Here is a 20,361-nt window from a genome sequence, read left to right on the forward strand (position 1 = left end):
TGTGCTAATATCCCAAAGACCTAACACCGTCTTGTCTCCGATTCCTTCGGCTCACATCGAGGTGAGTAAAATCACGTTTTATAATGATTCCCTAAGGGTTATCACTGACGGTAGTTTTTTCTTTTACATGTATGTGTTCTGCATGTGTTGAATTCAGGCCCGGCTCAAAAGTTGTTTGGGCCTTGTGCAATATATAAACATAAACAAAATGTGGTGTATTAATTATATTTGTGAAATTTTTGGCCCTATTTTACAAATTTTCAGAAATTTTGGACTCTAAAATGCAAAGGAAAAAATAATTAATAGGACGGGATCCGGTACAAATGCACTGTCTGCACATCCTTAAAGCCGGCACTGGTTGAATTGCTTTATCAAAGTTATACATGAAAACTATTGGTGCTGTCTTTGTATTAGTTATTCTCATATTATCGGCACATTACAAATCTATGAATTCTTAAATTCATATCGTAGACTTATGCATAATTGTATGGAACATGACAAACACTGTTTTAAATATTAACCTGAGTAATTGTTTTGATTTCAAAAAAAAAATTGACTCATGCTTAGACAAAATTAAACAGGATTAGCCTTTGTATTTTTAATCATTTAAAGTAGTATTTTTAATCATTTAAAGTAGTATTTTTAACCACTTTAGACCAAATTAGCTTTTGTATTTTTAATAATTTAAAGTAGTATTTTTAACCACTTTAGACCAAATTAGCCACTGTTTTAAATATTAGCCTTTGTATTTTTAATCATTTAAAGTAGTATTTTTAAGCACTTTAGACCAAATTAAACCGAATTGTACCAGTTTATATAAAAAAACATGAATCACCCGAACCTAACTAAATTGAAATAACAAAATGACCTAAAATTAACCGAATTAACCAAAGTTATCCGAACCGACCCGACCCAAATAACTGAAGTCACGCTTTGCCTTCATAATTTGTTTTCTATGATCTAAAAGGTTTTGGTACTTTCTCTAACTTTAGATTATAGATGGACCATGCATACAAGAGTCAACTCCAACCATACATCCATAAACGAAATATCTATCTACCAGTGTACACCACTCAAGAAGAAGGACCACCTCGTGCTCTTAGTTTTAGATCTAAAGTTACAGCTTCGGGACAAATTTTTGAATGCAAAGAGTTCTTTTTAACACTAAAAACATCCGAACAAGAGGCTGCGAAAATTGGTATTGGGTTCATTGGTGCCACAATCGAGTTCAGAGGCTAGTTCTTGAAACCACATTTATGTTTTTTATTTTTGTTTTCTATGTTGTTAATTGGTTTTTTTTTGCTATCTAGAGTTTGAGAAATTGCATTGGTTTTCAAAAATTACTGGTAACCACCCAGAAATTAACAATTATTATAAATTAGGGCGGAATGAGAGGAAACTAAAGCGTTTCAAGAAATGACGATTGCTAGATTCGTTGACGGAATTGACAATTACAAGAGGCATTTCCGGAATTGATGATTGCAGTTGATATCAAGGTTAGTCTGCAGCATTTTTCTATTATATTAGGTTAAGAGCCGCGCCTTGCGCGGGATGAATGTTATATATATAAATTATTTTATATAATTTAATAGTTTAAGTAATTTATAATATTTTTAAAAATTAAGTTGTCAATATATTTTCAAATTTTTTATCAAAAAAAATTGTTCAGAGTACTTTCAAAATTAAGATATTTATGTATTTTCTTATATGACATATAATTTAATTAAAAATGATATATATATATATATACATATATATATATATATATTTATGTTTAATACTTATTAAATGAGACTTTCAACTTATATGATTTTTTAATTATTTGTATCATGTCATAACAAAATTTTTAAACCATAGATCACAAAATTTGAATGTGAAACTTTTAAAGGTTTTAGTAATTTATACTCGTTTTTAAAAAGTCAAAATATAACATATAAAGAAAACTTTTAATTTTTATTAAATAGTTACTATGGTTGTTTAATTTATTTTAATAGTTTAAATTAAACAAGTATAATATAAGACACACTTATTTTTATCAAATCTTTATTATTCAAAATCATTCATTGTCATATATACTTTAGCCATATTAGGTAATTCCGTAATTTTATTTATGGAAATAATGAAGCACATTAATAATGTATTTATGGTTAGTTTAATAAAAATGTTTATTATATATTTAGATGGACCAACTTATTTCTCTAAGGATTCTAAGAATCATTCTAGTGATGACATGTGGCTACAAAAAAATGTTGTAATGCTTCTCAAATAATATATATGGGATTAGTTGACATTCGTCGGGCTAATTTTATATTAGTGTGAGTTTATAGAATTTTTTGAATCTATAGCCGAAATTCGGCTATTCTATATGATTGTGAATTTGTTGGCTATTCTTTAATCCTAAAAAAGCGTGTACATTGAATTGGATGAGATGATTCGGTTTTGTTTTGAATCATAGCTCAGTCTTTTAGTCAAGCTATATGCTTCGATTCTAGAACTTCGAAGGTAAGAATTGAGGATTAGATGGTAGTTGAGTGTGAATTGAAGCAAGCAAGCAAGCAAGCTACTTCTGATTGGTTTCATTGATGTCTTCGATTTTTAGTCACAAGGAATATGTTTGTTCGTTTTTGCTCGTGTGGGTTAATTAGATAATTTTTCTAGCTTAAATTTTCTTTTGTCACCTTCTTATATACATTGTGTTGTCTATTCCATCATCTGAATCTGTTTGGACACTCATTTATGTATGATTTACAAGTTAGAATTCTCAATAAGGTTGATTTAGATATCCATTGGGACTGAAAGTGATCTCATTTTTCAGGATGGATGAATATGTATTCCCAGAGCGGTTCTTTGATCTTGGACATGTAGTGAAAAAGAGGAAACTAAATGAGTATTTCTCCCTATTCTGGATATCAGTTATAAATAACTCATTAAATGATGAGTAGAAACAGTGACTAGAAGGTCCCAATTCAAAACCATTCTGCAAATAAAGAATCATACATTTTCAGGCACTTTTCTACGTTACCTATGGACACTGCAGCTGAAAACAAAGAGGATGTGTGATTTTTAAAGGATATTTGCAGTTAAACCAATCAGATAAGCCATTCAGGATTTTGCCCTAGTTACTGGTTTCAATTGCAAGCCAAGAAGGCAGACCTCTCCAGTAGCTGGGAACATAGAGGAGAAAAGAAAAATATCAGAGCAGGATGACAACATCTGGGACTCCTTGTTCTCTATTGCAGAGGCAGCAGCAATGCAATCCATTATTGACAAGCTAAAAACCAGGAAAGTCAGACCTTCTCAAGTTTTTAGACTAGGTCTTATAATACTAGTTGAAGGGATTATTTATCCAACTAGTGATCCGGCTAAGATTCCTGTCAGGCGCGAGGTAGTGGGGTTGGTGATGAAGAAGAGTTTCTGAACCACCCATGGCGACGAGAATCTTTTCTCACCCTGTCAGGCGCGAGGTAGCAGAGAAAAGATTCTCGTCCCCATGGGTGGTTCAAAAACTCTTCTTCATCACCCAACATCCCCAATACCTCGCGCCTGAGAGGAATATTAGCCTTATCACTAGTTGGACAAATAATCTTTTCAACTAGTATTATAAGACCTAATCTAAAAACTTGAAAAGGGTATGACTTCTCAGCTTTTTAGCTTGTCAATAATGGATTGCATTGTCGCTGTCTCCGCAGTAGAGAACAAGAAGTCCATTATGTCGTCATCCTGCTCTGCTATTTTTCTATTCTCCTTTATGTTCCCAGCTACTAGAGAGGTCTGCCTTCCTGGCTTGCAATTCAAACCAGTAACTAGGGCAAAATCCTCAATGGCATATCTGATTGGTTTTACTGCAAATATCCTCCAAAAATCACACATCCTCTTTGTTTTCATATGCAGTGTCAATAGGTAAGGTAAAAAAGTGCCTGAAAATGTATGATTCTCCATTTGCAGAATGGTTTTGAATTGGGACTCTTTTAATCCATGTTTCTGCTCATCATTTAATGAGCTCTTTGCAACTGATATCCAGCAGAGGGAGAAGTACTGATATACCATAAATTTTATCAATTTTTAGCCATGATATATATATGTTTTTAGATCTGTGCACACAAATAAATAAATATATTTAATTTTGTATATTTTCAAAAAAAAGTATCATTACCTATATATTTATAAATAATAAATTTTGCAATAAGATTCTAAAATGACTTTTATTTTGAAACTACTTTACCACGACAATTAAAATGAAACGGAGACATTATTATTTCATTATGCTATATCTTAGAATGTTTATTTATTAATATTAATGTGTTACATATATTTTTTTTTTGTCATCAACATTACAAACTCATATTGACTCTGTGAACCAAACCAGGTGAGCTGAATCCATGTGAATGATAAAAGACGATTGCTTCCTAGCACTACGTGCCAGACTATCCGCCTTTGAATTTTGCGTCTGTGGTACATAGATAATGTATGCTCTTATGAAGCTCTCCTTCAGGATCGTAAGGATCGTGATGTCTTCTAAATAATTTGCAAAAGCTGGCCATTCTTCTGGTTCCGAAACCATCTTCACCAATTGAGAATAATCCGTTGCAAACGTAACCTGAAATTGACGTAAATTCCTCATGCATTCCATTGCCCAGAGTAGCGCTTCTATTTCCGTATGAAGAGGCGAAAGACTAGCCCTGACATTCCTCGCCCCCAATAAACCATCAAAACCTTCCAAAGTAATAAGCCAACCTTGTCCTGAGAAACTAACACCCTCTTTCCATGAGCCATATGTAAAACGCCATCTGCCTGGTATCGACGGCAATATCGGATCTATTATTGATGTTGTCATCCTCTGATCATTTGCTATTTGTGCCTCCGCCCACAATGTCGATTCTGTTTCAGCCAGTTGAAGCGTATCCATAGGGTCCATATACAAATTACTAAAAACTTTATTATTCCTAACTTTCCAGATGTACCAAAGTATCCATGCAAATTAATGTGTTAAGTAAAAATATGTTATTGTGTAATGTTTTAAAATATTTCACCCATAAGTAAGTTGGATTCAAAATTGTGTTTATGGTTTAATAGTATTAACTAATTTTATAGATCGATATATTCTTAATAATATATATAATATATATCTCAGCTTGTAATAAATACTAGCATTTGACCCGCGCGTCCGTGCAGGTGTCATTTTTTATAAAAATAAATAATTTATATACATTTTAATACTATAGATATATAATATTTACTATATTACATATATATTTTATTTGACATGTCTATACATACCATTTTTATTGTTTATACGTTATAATTTTAAATGTCCATATAACAAATTCTTTTAGTTGTTTGTTTATATGAATTAGTCTTTTTAAAATCAGACCGATCTGGTGGTTGGTCCATGTTCGACCTTGAACTGATGTCACGTAATCGAGTTGGATCTAGTCATTGGTTTGACCATGAGTCATATTGGATCTCAAAGTTATTGAATTTAATAAAAAATATTAAAACTATCACAATTCTATAAACCAACTATATGAACAAAAAATAGTTTGTATTTATAGTGTTTTATATTTGATATTTATATATAATTAATTATGTATCATATTTACTATTTTACTTTTTGAACTGTGGTCTAAATAAATATTCGGTTCGGCTTCCGGTCTGGTTTTAAAACATTGATATGCATGTATTTGTACATTGTAAAAATTTGGAATAAAAATTAAAACAGTATATAGGAACATATATATAAACACATTATATATTATATTTTATAATGGTGAAGCTCTTATTTTATTTTTCATATAATTTCGCTATTGTGAATCCATTTTAGTATATATATATATATATATATTAGTCTAATCCATAGAGGTTCAATTAACATATTAATAGATCATATTAGTAAAATCATTTATAAGTAAATAAATGGGCCATTGTATACATTAGAATAAGCCTATTAACATAAGCTTCCAGATTAAATGGCTAAGATAATTTTTAAAAAGTAAATAAATGACCCACGACTTTTTATTTCTCTAAGACTTTAACTAAACCCATCTGCAAATCTAGCTATTTTTGACGCAATAGAGATGAGGTATATATAGTTGGCTTCCGTAATAGTAGGTAAAATAGGAAAAATATAGAAAATATTTTGTTAGTTGTGATTGGAACGAATTGAAAAGAGAATACACGGTTTTGAATTATTTACTAAACACTCTTTTTTTTTCAATATTGAATCATCATAATAACCAGAATATTCGTTTTTAAAGATGAGCAAAACGTGATGGGCAAGTTTAGATATTCTGATTTTGTTAGTTAATTGATAGCCTTTTTGTTATGATCACCTCGTTGAAATAGGAAACTGTTTTGGTTGATTATTGAGTTTAGGAAAAAAAAATAATTTATTAGTTTTGATTTTGTGCAGTTAATTTTCGTCACTTTAGTTTTGATTACGGCTTTATAAAATCATTTAAAAATATTAGAAATGATTTTGAATTAGATAATTCAAACGATAATATCGTATTTTTTTGAGTGGATGTTAAATTACATAATATTGATTTATATTGATATAAATTATGATCTAAATACTGATATTTTCAGGCCTTATTGACTTGGCAATGACATTGACTTGCAACTATCTAATATGGTGGTTTTGCTTCTGCAGACCAAGCTTAACCAAGGTATTATCACAATGGAATTTTTGGTTTATGTAAAATTATGAAAAGCTATGTAGGAGTGTCTCTATTGACTAATTTGATTTAGTAGACGAAGAGATGAACTATGGTTACATAACAATTTAATAAGATGTTTTATGTTCTATGAATTCGGGTCAAACGATATGTAGGAAATTGGAATCATAATGTTCTGGTTAAGTAATTGTTTTTTAATTGTGTTTAATGCCAATGGCATTCACTTGTAAATATTGAGGAAAACTAAGGGGTATTTTCTATTTATACTACTGTTTTAATAGTTTAGATTATACGGTGCTGTCTAAGTTATTGTGAAATCATATTCATTTTTTAAGGAAGTTATTAAGTTATCCATACACAATTTTTAAAAATATATATATATCATTAACGATTATAGGAGTAGGAAATAATGTTAAGTTTGTTAATATTCCTTTCCCATTGATTAATCTGTTATTATTTTGTTTCTTGAATAGTTGGTTTAGAAACAAACAAATCTAATTAGTTTTTATGCTATAATACTTTTGTAATTATATTCAAATGAGATTTGAAAGGCTAATCCAAGCAAAATGAGTTAAGAGAGTTGAGTTTTTAAGAGTTTTTTGAGTCATCTGTAATATCTTTGAGTGTTCTTAATAATATAAAGATCCTCCTTTGTATTATAAAGCATATTTGTCTTGTTTATCCTTAAATACCTTACCCAAAAATACTTCTTTGTGGTTGTACCTGCTATGTGTTTGTAAATGTCGTATCAAAGCCATATTTTAGAAGCTCATTTGTTAAATTTCCAACATAAACTTGCTTTCAAACTTCAACTTTCCCGTGCACGTCAAACGCGGTTTGAAAGCGTGCAAATGTAAACAATACCCAAGTTTTTGTGGGCAAAACTGCTTTGGGCCCACAAAAGATAATGGCCAAAAGTTTGAAGTTTTGGTGGACAAATTTATAAGTTACGTGGGTAAAAATGCCAAAAATTGATTGAAATTTTCTTTTATCATAGATTGCCTAGTTTCAACAAGTCAATTAGGACCTAAGCCCGAAGTCCGAACCCGCTTAGTCTTAAAAATTATCGAGTTTAGGCTTAGTTTTGTAAATCCGAAAAAAATTAGATTTTTCGGAGTAAGCCCATTTGGCCTTTTTGGATAGTTTGGACCTAAACCTGTTTGAGTAAGGATTGACCAGAAAACCAGAAATTTTTATTTTAGTTTAAATATTATCATTCTTGTAATCAAAACAGTTATTAATATTGCCTAATTATTTTAACATTTTTAATTCAAACTCTTGTAAAACAAATATGAAAGTTGTAAATGCATCTTATTGATCAATACAAGTGTCACATTTTAAGTTTTGCAAATGTACCTTCTTTATATATATATATATATACAACATGTTTTTTTTCAAAATACAAAATATGAAACATTTGACCCTGTTTATCATAACTCTTATATATTTAGTTTTAATTTATATTTGATTATTTAAATTTTATTAAATTTGATTTGCTTATAATATGCTTTTAAAGCATACAAATGAGTTAAACAATTTTGAAAAATTTAAACTAATTTTATATTAAAAGAAGTTTAAACTAATTTTATATTAAAAAAAAGTTGAAACTAATTTTTTACGAAAATTTACATGTATTTAAACGAAAAAGTGACAATGACAAATTATTTTTCGAAAAATCTAAAAGTCCTATAGCCCTATAAGGATTTAAAATATTTTCTGGTCAGGCCAGACTCGAATATTTATGGGCTTAGCGGGTTTGAGCCGACTGTGCCGTGCCAGCCCGAATTGACACTGCTAGCCTAGTTTACCAAATAAAACTTAAAGTACCACATTCTTCTAATTAAAACTTAAAAATGTTTAAATCGCTAAATCACTAATTTTATAATTCCCTGTGGGCCAAACTAGAATTTGATCCCATATATGGAGTCATATAAACATGTTCATTCATATCTGAGCTTGACATGTCTACTTCAGAATTTGAGCTTGACATGTCTACTTCATATCTGAGCTTGACATGTCTACCTCATATCTGAGCTTGACATGTCAAATAGATTGATGAAGGTGACAAATTTTGAACGGACACTTTTTTTTAGTGTGCATTGAACATGCACATTAAAATCCAAGCTAGGCTTAGTTTGACACATAAACACAGAAAAAAATCCATATATATTAATAGAGAAACATTTAAAAAGTTATAATCTTATATTTGTATTAATTAAAAAAGAATCGTGCTTAGGTGTCACTTAATTATGATGTCAATTTGTCTTACATAGCAACATAAAAATCAATTGAAAAATCAATAAATCCAAAATCCAATTGTTAGGAAAACTTATATTAACCCAAACATAAATGTATATGATATGATAAACTTAATACTCAGCGATCTAGTTAAATTAATGTTCATCAATCTTATTAAATGGGACTTTATTTAAATGTCTCAGGGTTGATTCATATTGTGATCCAACATAATTTTTTTTTAAAAAGTGTAAGATATACTCTTAGTCCGTATTACTTGGACATCAATTTAAATCAAAGTTTTCTATATATTATGGCCTAAATATTGCAAGCTTTTGCTATAAATCAGAAAGTAATGTTTTTTTTTTAATTGTTGATATTTTAAATTAATAGCAAAGAGACGCATCTATTCAAAAAAAAATTGTTAATAAAAGAAAAAAGAAGAAGAATATTGTTCTGTTCTTAGGCCTTTCTCGCCTACAAATATTTATATAAAGAGTAATACATAAATTAAATTGTTTTGTTATTACCAAACAGCCATTTATATTAAATATTTTTCCTTGCAACACAATCTTTAGAACTTAAATTTATGAAATTTATACTGAAGATTAAGAAAATGTTTTGGCACATAAATAATTGTTTTTCATAGTCTAGGCAAAACATTAGTAATGACTGTTAGTAGTAGTTAATGATATAATCACGTTAACCTAACTTTCATCCTATATAAAGTATCAATTGCAAGCAAATAATACTATCATCTTTCTATATTTGGGTCTTAAGTATAATAATAGTCGGGCTGCAAAATTTTATGTTGTCTTAATGTGGTCCATAACCAAACTATACTTCAAATTATAAGCATAATCCAATTTGTAATTGTCTTTTTAATATTTTAATTTTCCATCTTATATTGTCAAAAAGAAAGTAAAAATCTGATATTCTGAAAATTAATGTAACTTCAAAACCGAAAATATATAAATTTTATTTACTGATAAGTTAGTAAAAGAAAATATTCAAATGTATCGGCCCAAGATATAGATGATAATATAAACAATAAAAAATTGTATACATATAAAAACAATTCGATCATATATAAATCTTAAATTTGTCAATACAATATATTTAATATATTAATAATATATCTTAATCCGCACAAAGCGCGAATCTTATCCTACTTCAATTATTAAATCAAGAGAAATTGTCTAAAATACCACAAGTTAAGTACCAATTTTCAAAAATATCCTCAATCAAGAATATAACATTTGGGTTTACGCTTTATTGATTATTGTTTAGGATTTTGTATTAAGGGGTTGCGGTTGGGTTTATAAATGTTTTATAAATATTTAGAAAAAATAGCTTAGTGTTATTTTATCACAAATTTAGGGTATTTATGAAAATAATTATTCATTAACGATAAATTTGAAAAGTGGTATCAAACTTATGGTAGAATTGAAAATTTCTCTTAAATCAATATATTATAAACTAGGCATGGCGTTTTTACCCCAACCCGAAATACCTACCTAAACCTGAAACGGAAATCCGAAACCGGATCCGAACTGTTATACAAAAATATCCGAACGGGACTTATGAACTTAGTACTTTGGAGTTTGGTTATAACCCGAACCGAACCGAAATCCAAATTAGGATCCGAAGATATCCGAAATTAGTTAGATATGTTGATGTTGTTATATATGGTAAGGTGATTTAGATATTTTAGAGTATTCAAAATATTTTTGTAGTTTGTTTTATTTGTTGCAATGAATATAATTTAGTTAATTTAATTAATTTTTAATTAGAGTTGTGAATACTTTCTATATTTTGAAATATTTTTGTCAATTTTTGAGGTTTGAAAAATATATTTTTGGACGATTTCAAATATTGGTTACAATCTGATCCGAACCGTATCCAGAAGGAACCGAACCGAACCCGAACCTGTAATTAGTAAAACCTTGAACGGGACTTATGCATTATCCTGATAGAAGAACTCGTAATGCGACTAGGGACATACATATATTGGTTGTTGTGAGAAGTGAGAATGTCTCTGTGATTGACGTTCTTGAAGATAGGTTGGAGTGCAACAAGATTGGAGATGCATAATATTACTACGGATGTGTTCGTTTAGGTGACCCTGCAACAAGATTTCAGAGACACAAAACTATTAAGGAAGAGAGGAAATTAACTAAAAACACAGATTCTCAATAAGAGTGGCAAAACAATACAACAAAAGAGAATTATTTACGACATTATAATAGTAATCTGAAAACAACATAGATGATTAGATATCATCAGGCAACTAATTCTTTTATCAAGCAAAAGAACGAAAGATTCTCATGAGCCAGTCATGTCTATATGATGACAGAATATGGCCGATGACAAATCCGCAAAACACACCATGTCCATAGCCTATTGCAGCAGCAATCCAGCTCAAGACTTGATCTTTTTCTTCCTTTTCTTCATCTTCTTTCTCTTGTTTTCTCGCTTCTTCTTCTCCTTCACCGCATGACCTTTTGAGAGGAGCACCGCATAGCCCAGGATTTTGTGCAAATGAAGAACTGTTTTGGCTTTGAATCTGAGTGCCTTGTGGTATTGGACCTTCGAGCATGTTGTTGGAGAAGTTCATCCATGCCAGAAACGTGAGTTTCTCGAGATCTGGTGGGATTGTGCCGGATAATCTGTTTCGGGATAGATCTAGGGACTGGAGATTGGTCAAGTTTGACAAAGAAGGTGGAATATGCCCCGTGAAAGCATTGTTTGACATGTTGAGCACAACGAGCTCCTTAAGTAGGCCGATGGATTGAGGAATGTCTCCTTCGAGTCTATTTCCAGAGACATCAATGGTTTTGTAGATTCTAAAACCACTCCCAACCAGATCCATATTTGATCCTTTGTTCGTCAGACCCACCGATTTATGATAGTTTTGGAACACTAACATATGAACAATAGCTTCCACGTATACAACCGGTGATGACATTGCACTCCAACCAGCAAAATAATCTGATGGCAATACTCCAGTGAAGAGATTTTGCGAAACGTCAAAGATTCGTAGCTTGGAGAAATTCATAGAATCTTGAGGAAAAGATACTGGCCCGTGGAACTTGTTAGAACGAAGGACAAGAAACTGTAAAATAGGCAATGATCTCAACCAGAATGGAAACGTGTCATTGAATCTGTTGTCTTCCACGTTCAAAAACTCGAGCTGAGTACAATTTACCAAAGATTTGGGAAGTTTACCTGATAACCTATTGTGACCAACATCAAGTGATCTCAACCGACCACCGATAGATTCCTGAGGAAAAGCACCAGAGAGACTGTTATTCTGAAGATGCAAGACTGAAATAGTAGTATTGAAATTTTTAAAACACTGAGGTATGAAACCGCTGAAGTTGTTGTTAGATAATACAAGTGTCTGAAGATTAACCAGTTCACATATCATTCTTGGAATCTCTCCCGTAAACAGATTACCGGAGCCTAAAAAGAACATTGTAGAATTTGGTTGTCGGCCACTTCTTTGAAAAACATCCGATGGTCCTTCAAAGCTGCTGAAGGAATTTTGAGAAATGTCTACATACCGCAATCTCCATAACCACTCTGGTACTTGGCCTTCAATTTGATTCGCGGATATGTCCAAATAAGACAAACTGGTTTTGCTTTGTAGAAACTTTGGAAAGTGAGAAATGTTGCATGATGATAACTTCAACATATATATGGGTGAGGGAAAATGGAGAGTTGAACTGATCTTCAAATTATTCCCTGAAAGATTAAGATCCCAAAGTGACTTGAAATGTGAGAAAAGATCCAAGTCAACCATGATTCTGGTATTCGGATAGGAGAGGTCAAGTCTCTCTAGTGACGTGAGATGCAAGAAGATGCTGAAATTTAAACTATCCCTCCAAAAAGAGAGGTCAAGATCCTTGAGGCTGACTAGTTTCGATGTAGATCCCAGCATTGGTCCACTGAAATTGTTTCTTCCAAGGCCTAGATTTCGAAGCTTAGATGGTGAAGAGACATTCCCAATATCAAGAGGACCGCTAAAATTATTTCCACTCAGCTCAAGCACGACCAAGGAAGAGCTGAGGAAAAGAGATGACGGAATAGATCCTGAAAATGAATATCCATTTGGGAAAAATGTCATTTAAATCATCAACTTTCAAATTTAGTTGAAATAAAGCACCATATTTATATGGGAACATACCTATGAAATTGTTAGAACTAAGTGAGATCTGAGTGATATCGCTTAAATTGAGAAGGAAAAGAGGAAAGTTCCCACGGAGCTTGTTATTATAAAGTCGCAAATCTATCAGCCTGTTTAAGTTACCCATCGAATCTGGTAGCTCACCGGTAAAACCACAATCAGAAAGAACAAGATCAGTAAGATAAGAAAGATTTCCGAGTGAAGAAGGAATATTTCCATAAAGATTAGGATTGGATCCAAGATTCAAAATCTCCAGATGTTGTAGTCTAAATAGACTACTATTAGATCTTAAAGGGCCACTAAGAAAACTGCCCCACAGATTTAACTCAACGACGTTCCCTGTCTGAAGATAACAACGGACACCATCCCAAGAACAGCAGTCAGTGTTGTTCCTCCAAGACTCTGTCTTCGGATTTGAATAACTCAAACGATCATCCTTCTGAACAATGAACTCGTTCTTGAAATCCCAAAGAGCATCCCTCTGGTCTGGACGACACAAATTCTTAGCAGGAGAAGCAAAAACAAGTACTGAGTATGAAAGAGAAAAGACCAAACACAAGCGCCATGTTATCATCTTCCTCTCACTACAAGAATGTATCATGTTTTTCTTTTCTTTGATTTTGTTTTTGTCTGAGACAAGAGTAATGTTGGTTGCTCTTGCATTTATGGAAGAAACGAAAGTTTGAGCTAGCAAACCGTGTAGTGCAGATTAATCAAAATTCTCGGCCGAGTGGAGCCTGAAAATTCGGTTGATTTTTCAAAAGAACAGTTACCGAATAAGTCTATTTTTCTTGGTTCGTTACAGTGAAAGTGAGGATGAAACACATTTTTACTAATCAACTAATTTTCAATAGTTTGGTTACTCCAAAGTTTTCATTTACAGATATTGTTGTCAAGAAAAAATCTCTTTTCAAAATCGAAATAACAACTTATATTTGAGTTTTGCTGTTTTTTGAATGCCATGAGTTTATTTTGCTGTTTTTGAATGTCATATTAGATGAATATATTTGTGGTTTTGCTGTTTCTTGGATGTCATTAGGCCTGGGCGTTCGAGTCTTCGGGTCGGGTTCGAGCCGGTTCTTTTCGGGTCCAGGTCTTTCGGGTCTTAAATATTTAGACCCAATAGATACTTATAAACTTCCGGGTCTGTTCTTCTCGGGTCCAGGTCGGTTTGGATCTATAATTAAAATACCCATAAAATATCCGTAATTTTTCGTGTCCAAATCGGGTCCGGGTCGGGTTCGGGCATGTAGGATCTGAAAAGAACATGGCATACCCAACACCATCAAATTTAGTCGATATTTGTCATATAAATCTAAAATTTTACAAAATAACTTAAATGAAACTATTAATAATTAAAATAAAACAATTTTAAACTCTAAATTTTACATTTTAAAGCTTCATATTACTTAAAAAATGTTACAAAATAAATAACAAATGTTGTTAATAAAAGATATTTCAACTAAATCATAAAATAATATATATAAAATAAAACACAAAAAATCATAGTTTTAGATATACATGTTTTAAGTTGGGTACAAATTGGTTTTTATCGGGTCGGATCTATTCGGATCGGATCTTTTCGGGACCGGATCTATTCGGGTCAGTTCCTTTCGGTTCCAATTCTTTCGGGTAAAAGAAATTTAGACCCAAAAGGTACTTGTAAATTTTTGGTTCGGTTTCGGGTCGGATATTTTTTGGTCCAGGTTAAAATGCCCTGGCCTAGATGTCATATTAGATGAACAAAGAATTACTGAGAAAACTTGAAAGTACAGACTCAAAAGACCTAGAATATGGCTAACGATAATATTTGTTCAGCTAAGCCGTTGGAGTCATGTTGCTTAAGAGAATATTCTGACTGCTGATCAGGGTGATGAGCCAATTGTTATATCATAGTGGCAAAGCCAGGTCCAAAAGGACCGCCCATGTGGAAACACAAATAACGAAATGATGAATGTGGCTAAAGGGGTTTTCGAGATAGAATCAAAAGCCTGTAAAATCTGTTTAAGACAAGTCTTCTGAATAATAGTTGATGTTGAATGGTCCACAAAGTGATTTAGTCTTACGAATAATTCAAAGCCACAAATGCAATTTTCTCTGCCGTGAGGTGGGGGTTAAACGGTGAAACGCTTTACTGGCTGAAAATTCCTTTGAATTTTTCAAAGCTGAAGACACAATTTTCAAGCCAAATCCACATTGCTCGGTCGCAATTTGCAACCCCCCCAAAGACTTTCTTCTTGCTAAGAAAGACAGTCCATGATGCTTTTCATCATTTACATCATGGTCGCAGCTTAGGTGGCTGGTGTAGATTCCTCTTTGTTTATACAAGGATGGAATTTAGAGTTTTTGACTGACTTCCTTTTAAATGTGCCGATTCATTGTTTAATGTCTTGTTGAAGGGTCAAGCCCTTCTCCAACATTGAAGATAGAGTTGGAGTGCAAAAAGATTGGAGATGCATAACATTACTTTTGGTGTGTTCGTTTAGGTGACCCTGCAACAAGATTTCAGAGACACGAAACTATTAAGGAAAAGAGGAAATTAACTCCACCAAAAACACAGAACTAAAGAGAATTCTTGACTTGATTACAATAGTAATTTAAAAACAACATAGTTATAGCTTATAACATAGTAGATATCATCAGACCTCTGATGCTTGTATTATGCAAAAGAGCGAAAGATTCTCAAGAACCAGTCATGTCTATATGAAGACAGAATATGGCCGATGACGAATCCACAGAATACACCAGGTGCATAAGCTATTGCAGCTGCAATCCAGCTCAAGACTTGATCTTTTTCTTCCTTTTCTTCATCTTGTTTTCTCGCTTCTTCTTCTCCTTCACCGCATGACCTTTTGAGAGGAGCACCGCACAGCCCAGGATTATGTGCGAATGAAGAACTATTTTGGCTTTGAATCTGAGTGCCTTGTGGTATTGGACCTTCGAGCATGTTGTTGGAGAAGTTCATCCACGCCAGAAACGTGAGTTTCTCGAGCTCTGGTGGGATCGTGCCGGATAATCTGTTTTGGGATAGATCTAGAGACTGGAGATTGGTCAAGTTCGACAGAGATGGTGGAATATGCCCCGTGAAAGCATTGTTGGACATGTTGAGCATAATCAGTTCCTTAAGTAGCCCGATGGATTGAGGAATGTCACCTTCGAGTCTATTTCCAGAGACATCAATGGTTTTGTAGATTCGAAAACTACTCCCAAGAAGCTCCATTTTCGAACCTTTGTTCGCCAGAACCACCGACTTATGGTAGTTTGAAAATGTAAAACCAATAAACCTATGCAGCTTATCATATGCAATGTATACAACCGATGACATTGTACTCCAACCAGCAAAGTAATCCAATGGCAAGACTCCAGTGAAGAGATTTTCTGAAATGTCGAAAATTCGCAGCTTAGGAAAACTCAAAGAATCTCCTGGAGAAAATATTGGTCCGTGGAACCTGTTAGAACGAAGGACAAGAATCTGTAAACTGGGCAACATCCGCAACCAAAAGGGAAACGTGTCACTGATTTCATTGTCTTCCACGTTCAGAAACTCGATTTTAGTGCAGTTTATCAGAGACTTGGGAAGTTCTCCTGATAACTTGTTGCGACCAACATCAAGTGATATCAAGCTGACACTGAAAAATTCCTCCGGGATATTACCGGAGAGGCTGTTGTTTCGAAGATGCAAGACCGAAAGGGTAGTATTGAAGTTCTCAAAACACCGAGGAAGAGAACCGCTGAAATTGTTGTTGGTTAAAACAAGTGTCTCAAGGGCCAACAGTTCACATATTTTCGTAGGAATGTTTCCTGAAAACTGATTGTCAGAGGCTAAAATGATCCTAGTAGAGTTTGGTAACAAAGGAAATGGATCTTGGAAACTGTTTGAACTTATATCAAGCATTTCTATCAGACTTCTTTGAATAACATCCGATGTTCCTTCAAAACCACTGAAGAGATTCTGAGAAATATCTAGATACCCCAGTCCTGGAAGTCTCCATAACCACTCTGGTACGTGCCCTTGGAATTGATTGGCAGAAATGTTTAAGAAGAACAAACCGGTTTGTGTTCGTAGAAACTTTGGAAACTCAGAAATATTGCAGGATGATAAACCCAATGATCCTATAGGTGAGGGAAGATGGAGAGTTGAACTGATATGTAGATTATTCCCTGAAAGGTGAAGTAAGGTAAGTGACGTGAAATTTGAGAAAAGACTCAAGTCAAGCATACTTCTTGAATTCAGATGGGAGATGTCAAGCAACGTAAGTGACTTGAGATGCAAGAAGATGCTGAAATCCACCACGCCCCTCTCAGTGTCCCAAAAAGAGAGGTCGACATATGAGAGCCCAACTAGTTTGGATATAGATCCCGGGATTGGCCCACTGAGATTGTTTCCTCCAAGGGATAGTTCCTGAAGTTTAGATGGTGAAGAGATATTCCCAATCTCCACAGGGCCACTGAAGATGTTTTTCTCCAGGTTAAGACAGGTCAACGAAGGGATCATGAAAAGTGACGATGGAATAGGTCCGGAAAATGAATTTACGCTCATATCAAAGTATTCCAACTTGAAGAAGCTACTCATGTTAGATGGGAGCATACCTTCGAACTGGTTAGAGCTAAAGTCAATCGCCGTGAGCTCACTCAAATTCAATAGTGCATGATGAAAGTTCCCAGTGAGCTTGCTCGATGCAAGTAGCAACTTTGTTAGTTGGTTTAGGTTGCTCAATGATTCTGGTAGTTCACCAGTGAAATCATTACCATCAAGATCAAGATGAGTGAGATAAGAAAGATTCCCGAGCGAAGAAGGAATATTTCCAAAGAAACTGCATCCGTAAAGTTTCAAAACCTTCAAGTATTTGAAGTTTCCGATGGAATCTGGCAGAATACCGGCAAGATTATTGGAGCTAAGATTAAGGCTCTGAAGATGTTGTAGACGAAACAGACTACTATTAGATCTCAGCGAGCCATTGAGAGAACTTCCCCAGAGATTTAACTCAACGACATTGCCCGTTTTAATATCACAAGAGATACCATCCCAAGAACAGCAATCAGTGGTATTTGTCCACCTCTGTGTCTTCTCATTACCCGCGATCGCATTGAAATGGAACTCGCTCTTGAACTCCAAAAGAGCATTCTTCTGGTCTGAACGACACAATTGTTTAGCAGGAGAAGCAAAAATAAGTAGTGAGTTAAAAAGAGAAAAAATTAAACACAAGCTCCATATTGTCATCATCTTCCTCTCACTACAAGAATGCATCGTGTTTTTTTTTTTTTTTCAGATTTGATTTTTTTGTGTGTGTTTCTTTTACTGTGAAAAGAGAGAAAAGTGAAAGCTTGTCTTAACAAGTCTCCTGTCAAGACTTTCTTTTTTCCTAGAGAAGAAGTCTCCTCTGAAGACTTAATTGATGCATATGGTCCACAACGTGTTTTTTTTACCTTACAGAGTATCCCAAGCAACAAACAACGTACTTTTCTGCCGTGTGTGGTGGGTTAGTCAATTGCCCAAACACTCACTAGCCTCTGAAGATTCTTTTTTCCTCCGTGACACTAAAAATGGCAGTGACCCCCCTCCTACCCCTACCCCTACCCCTACCCTATAAAGATTCCTCTGTTCTTCTAATTTGCGTCTTCCTTTTCTTTTACATATTCTGTTTTAATCAACGACTAGATTCTGACCCGCCCTTCAAAAGACGGGTATATCTTTTCTTAGAAATTTAATTTGTATATTTGTGTATTATTTAGAATTATACTTGTGTTTTTTTTTGTATGCATGTTTATGTATAAATCTTAGCCATAAATATTTTATAAAATAATAATAATTTAAAAGTTGATCTAGCATACCTTCGATTCTTTATAATTATATTTCTGTGTACCCGTTTCTTTGTAATCATATTGTATGTTTTAGATTTTTACCCGTGAGTATAATATTGGTTTGTAATTTTTTGTTTTTCATGTTTTCATAAATATGTAACATTTTCTGTAATTTTTTATTATATGTTAAAGAAATTTAATTTATATACAGTTATATAACGTAGGATTATTCTAATGTAATGGTTAGTGTATATTTATAGAAAACATAGGGTTAGTCTTTTTTACTTTGATGACTTTTCTAATTATTGTTTAAATCAATAGACGTAAATAGTTAGACGTAACATTTATCAATAGATCATGATCTTGTTTTAATAGAACAGATATAGATTACATCATTTGAAACTTTAAAAAGATATAGTTTACAAAATGAGGAGATGCATGTAAAATCTTTTAATTTTTTTTGTTTATGCTAAATAGGTTAATTTTTGTTGATAACGATAAATTTTATACGTGTGCATGATTGTATATTCTGCTAAATAGGTTAAATAGGATAAATTTTATCGACCATCATATTTGTATAAATATATAAAGTCAACAGTTTCAGATATAAAATTGGACATTGTTCGATTGTTTTTTTTTTTTTGCTAACCGAGTATTCTGGCCCCACCGTGGTGGTCCAGACTAGAGACCGAAGTGAGTATGGACCCGAAGATCACCAGGTGGCTCACCGTGTAACGGTCTTCGGTCTCGGATGCTGCAGCCCATATGTAAATTCCGCAGTGGCCAAGACTCGAACCCAGGGGCGGGCACTTCAGCTGGAGCTTCTTTACTACTAGACCAAAGCAACTTGGTTTCGATAGTTTTTCTTTTAATATCCATCGATTGTTATGCGTTTTTGTTGATTTTTATGCTTAAATCTTACAGATTTGACATATAATACCAGATTTTAACTTCTAGAAACCAAAAAAGAAAAAAATTGATGATTCCGTTTAAGACAAACATCCATGGTCAACAATAACAAATAGCGTACGTATACTAAAACGATGCCAAAAAAGTGTATACTGAACCTAATTCGAACAAAGAGCAGTCCGATCTACTCTTCCTTTTGGTTTTTAGTGGAACTTGTTCTCTGTTTATATTCTCCAAGTTCTCATATTTTTTTCAATAACCGTTTTGTTTGCTCCGGCCTTCCATATCGGATGATCATGAGAAATCATGTGTAGGATCAAAAACTAATAATCCAACTGGTTATACAGGAAGAAAAGTAACTGTTTTGTTATAGAAAAATAGAACGTGGTTAGTGTTGATATAATAGATGCAGTTATATAAAAATCAGTTTTCTTAAAAATAAAAAGTTGGACTCAACTATTATCAATATGACATGTTCTTGTTTTAATAGTATTGATTTTTTTTTTTTTAGTTTTAAATTTCCTTAAGCTTTGTCTTTTTTTTTTGTGTGCA

General features: G+C 33.0%; 2 protein-coding genes across 2 annotated transcripts; both read right to left on the reverse strand.

The window, feature by feature from the left end:
* Nucleotides 1-11,081: 11,081 nt before the first annotated feature.
* Nucleotides 11,082-14,292, reverse strand: LOC111215021 (receptor-like protein 48). Its single transcript, XM_022718015.2, has 2 exons — nt 13,099-14,292; nt 11,082-13,004 (listed from the first exon to the last, which is right to left on the reverse strand). Exons 1-2 carry the CDS (start codon nt 13,697-13,699, stop codon nt 11,212-11,214), a joined length of 2,394 nt encoding a protein of 797 aa, XP_022573736.2. The 5' UTR covers nt 13,700-14,292; the 3' UTR covers nt 11,082-11,211.
* A 1,333-nt stretch (nt 14,293-15,625) lies between these two features.
* LOC125608268 (receptor-like protein 48) lies at nt 15,626-18,666 on the reverse strand. The gene has a single exon (XM_048778348.1). The coding sequence runs from the start codon at nt 18,344-18,346 to the stop codon at nt 15,758-15,760; it is 2,589 nt and encodes an 862-aa protein (XP_048634305.1). The 5' UTR covers nt 18,347-18,666; the 3' UTR covers nt 15,626-15,757.
* Between the last annotated feature and the right edge of the window lie 1,695 nt (nt 18,667-20,361).

The sequence above is a fragment of the Brassica napus genome, chromosome A4 (assembly GCF_020379485.1).
Source record: "Brassica napus cultivar Da-Ae chromosome A4, Da-Ae, whole genome shotgun sequence".
Classification (NCBI taxonomy): domain Eukaryota; kingdom Viridiplantae; phylum Streptophyta; class Magnoliopsida; order Brassicales; family Brassicaceae; genus Brassica; species Brassica napus.

What these genes read in the sequence shown, in the direction of transcription:
- LOC111215021 (XM_022718015.2), bottom strand. Translation starts at nt 13,699, where the DNA reads ATGATACATTCTTGTAGTGAGAGGAAGATGATAACATGGCGCTTGTGT. An exon ending in TAGTTCTAACAATTTCATAG is followed by an intron (nt 13,005 to 13,098) that starts GTATGTTCCCAT and finishes ATTCATTTTCAG; the next exon opens with GATCTATTCCGTCATCTCTT.
- LOC125608268 (XM_048778348.1), bottom strand. Translation starts at nt 18,346, where the DNA reads ATGCATTCTTGTAGTGAGAGGAAGATGATGACAATATGGAGCTTGTGT.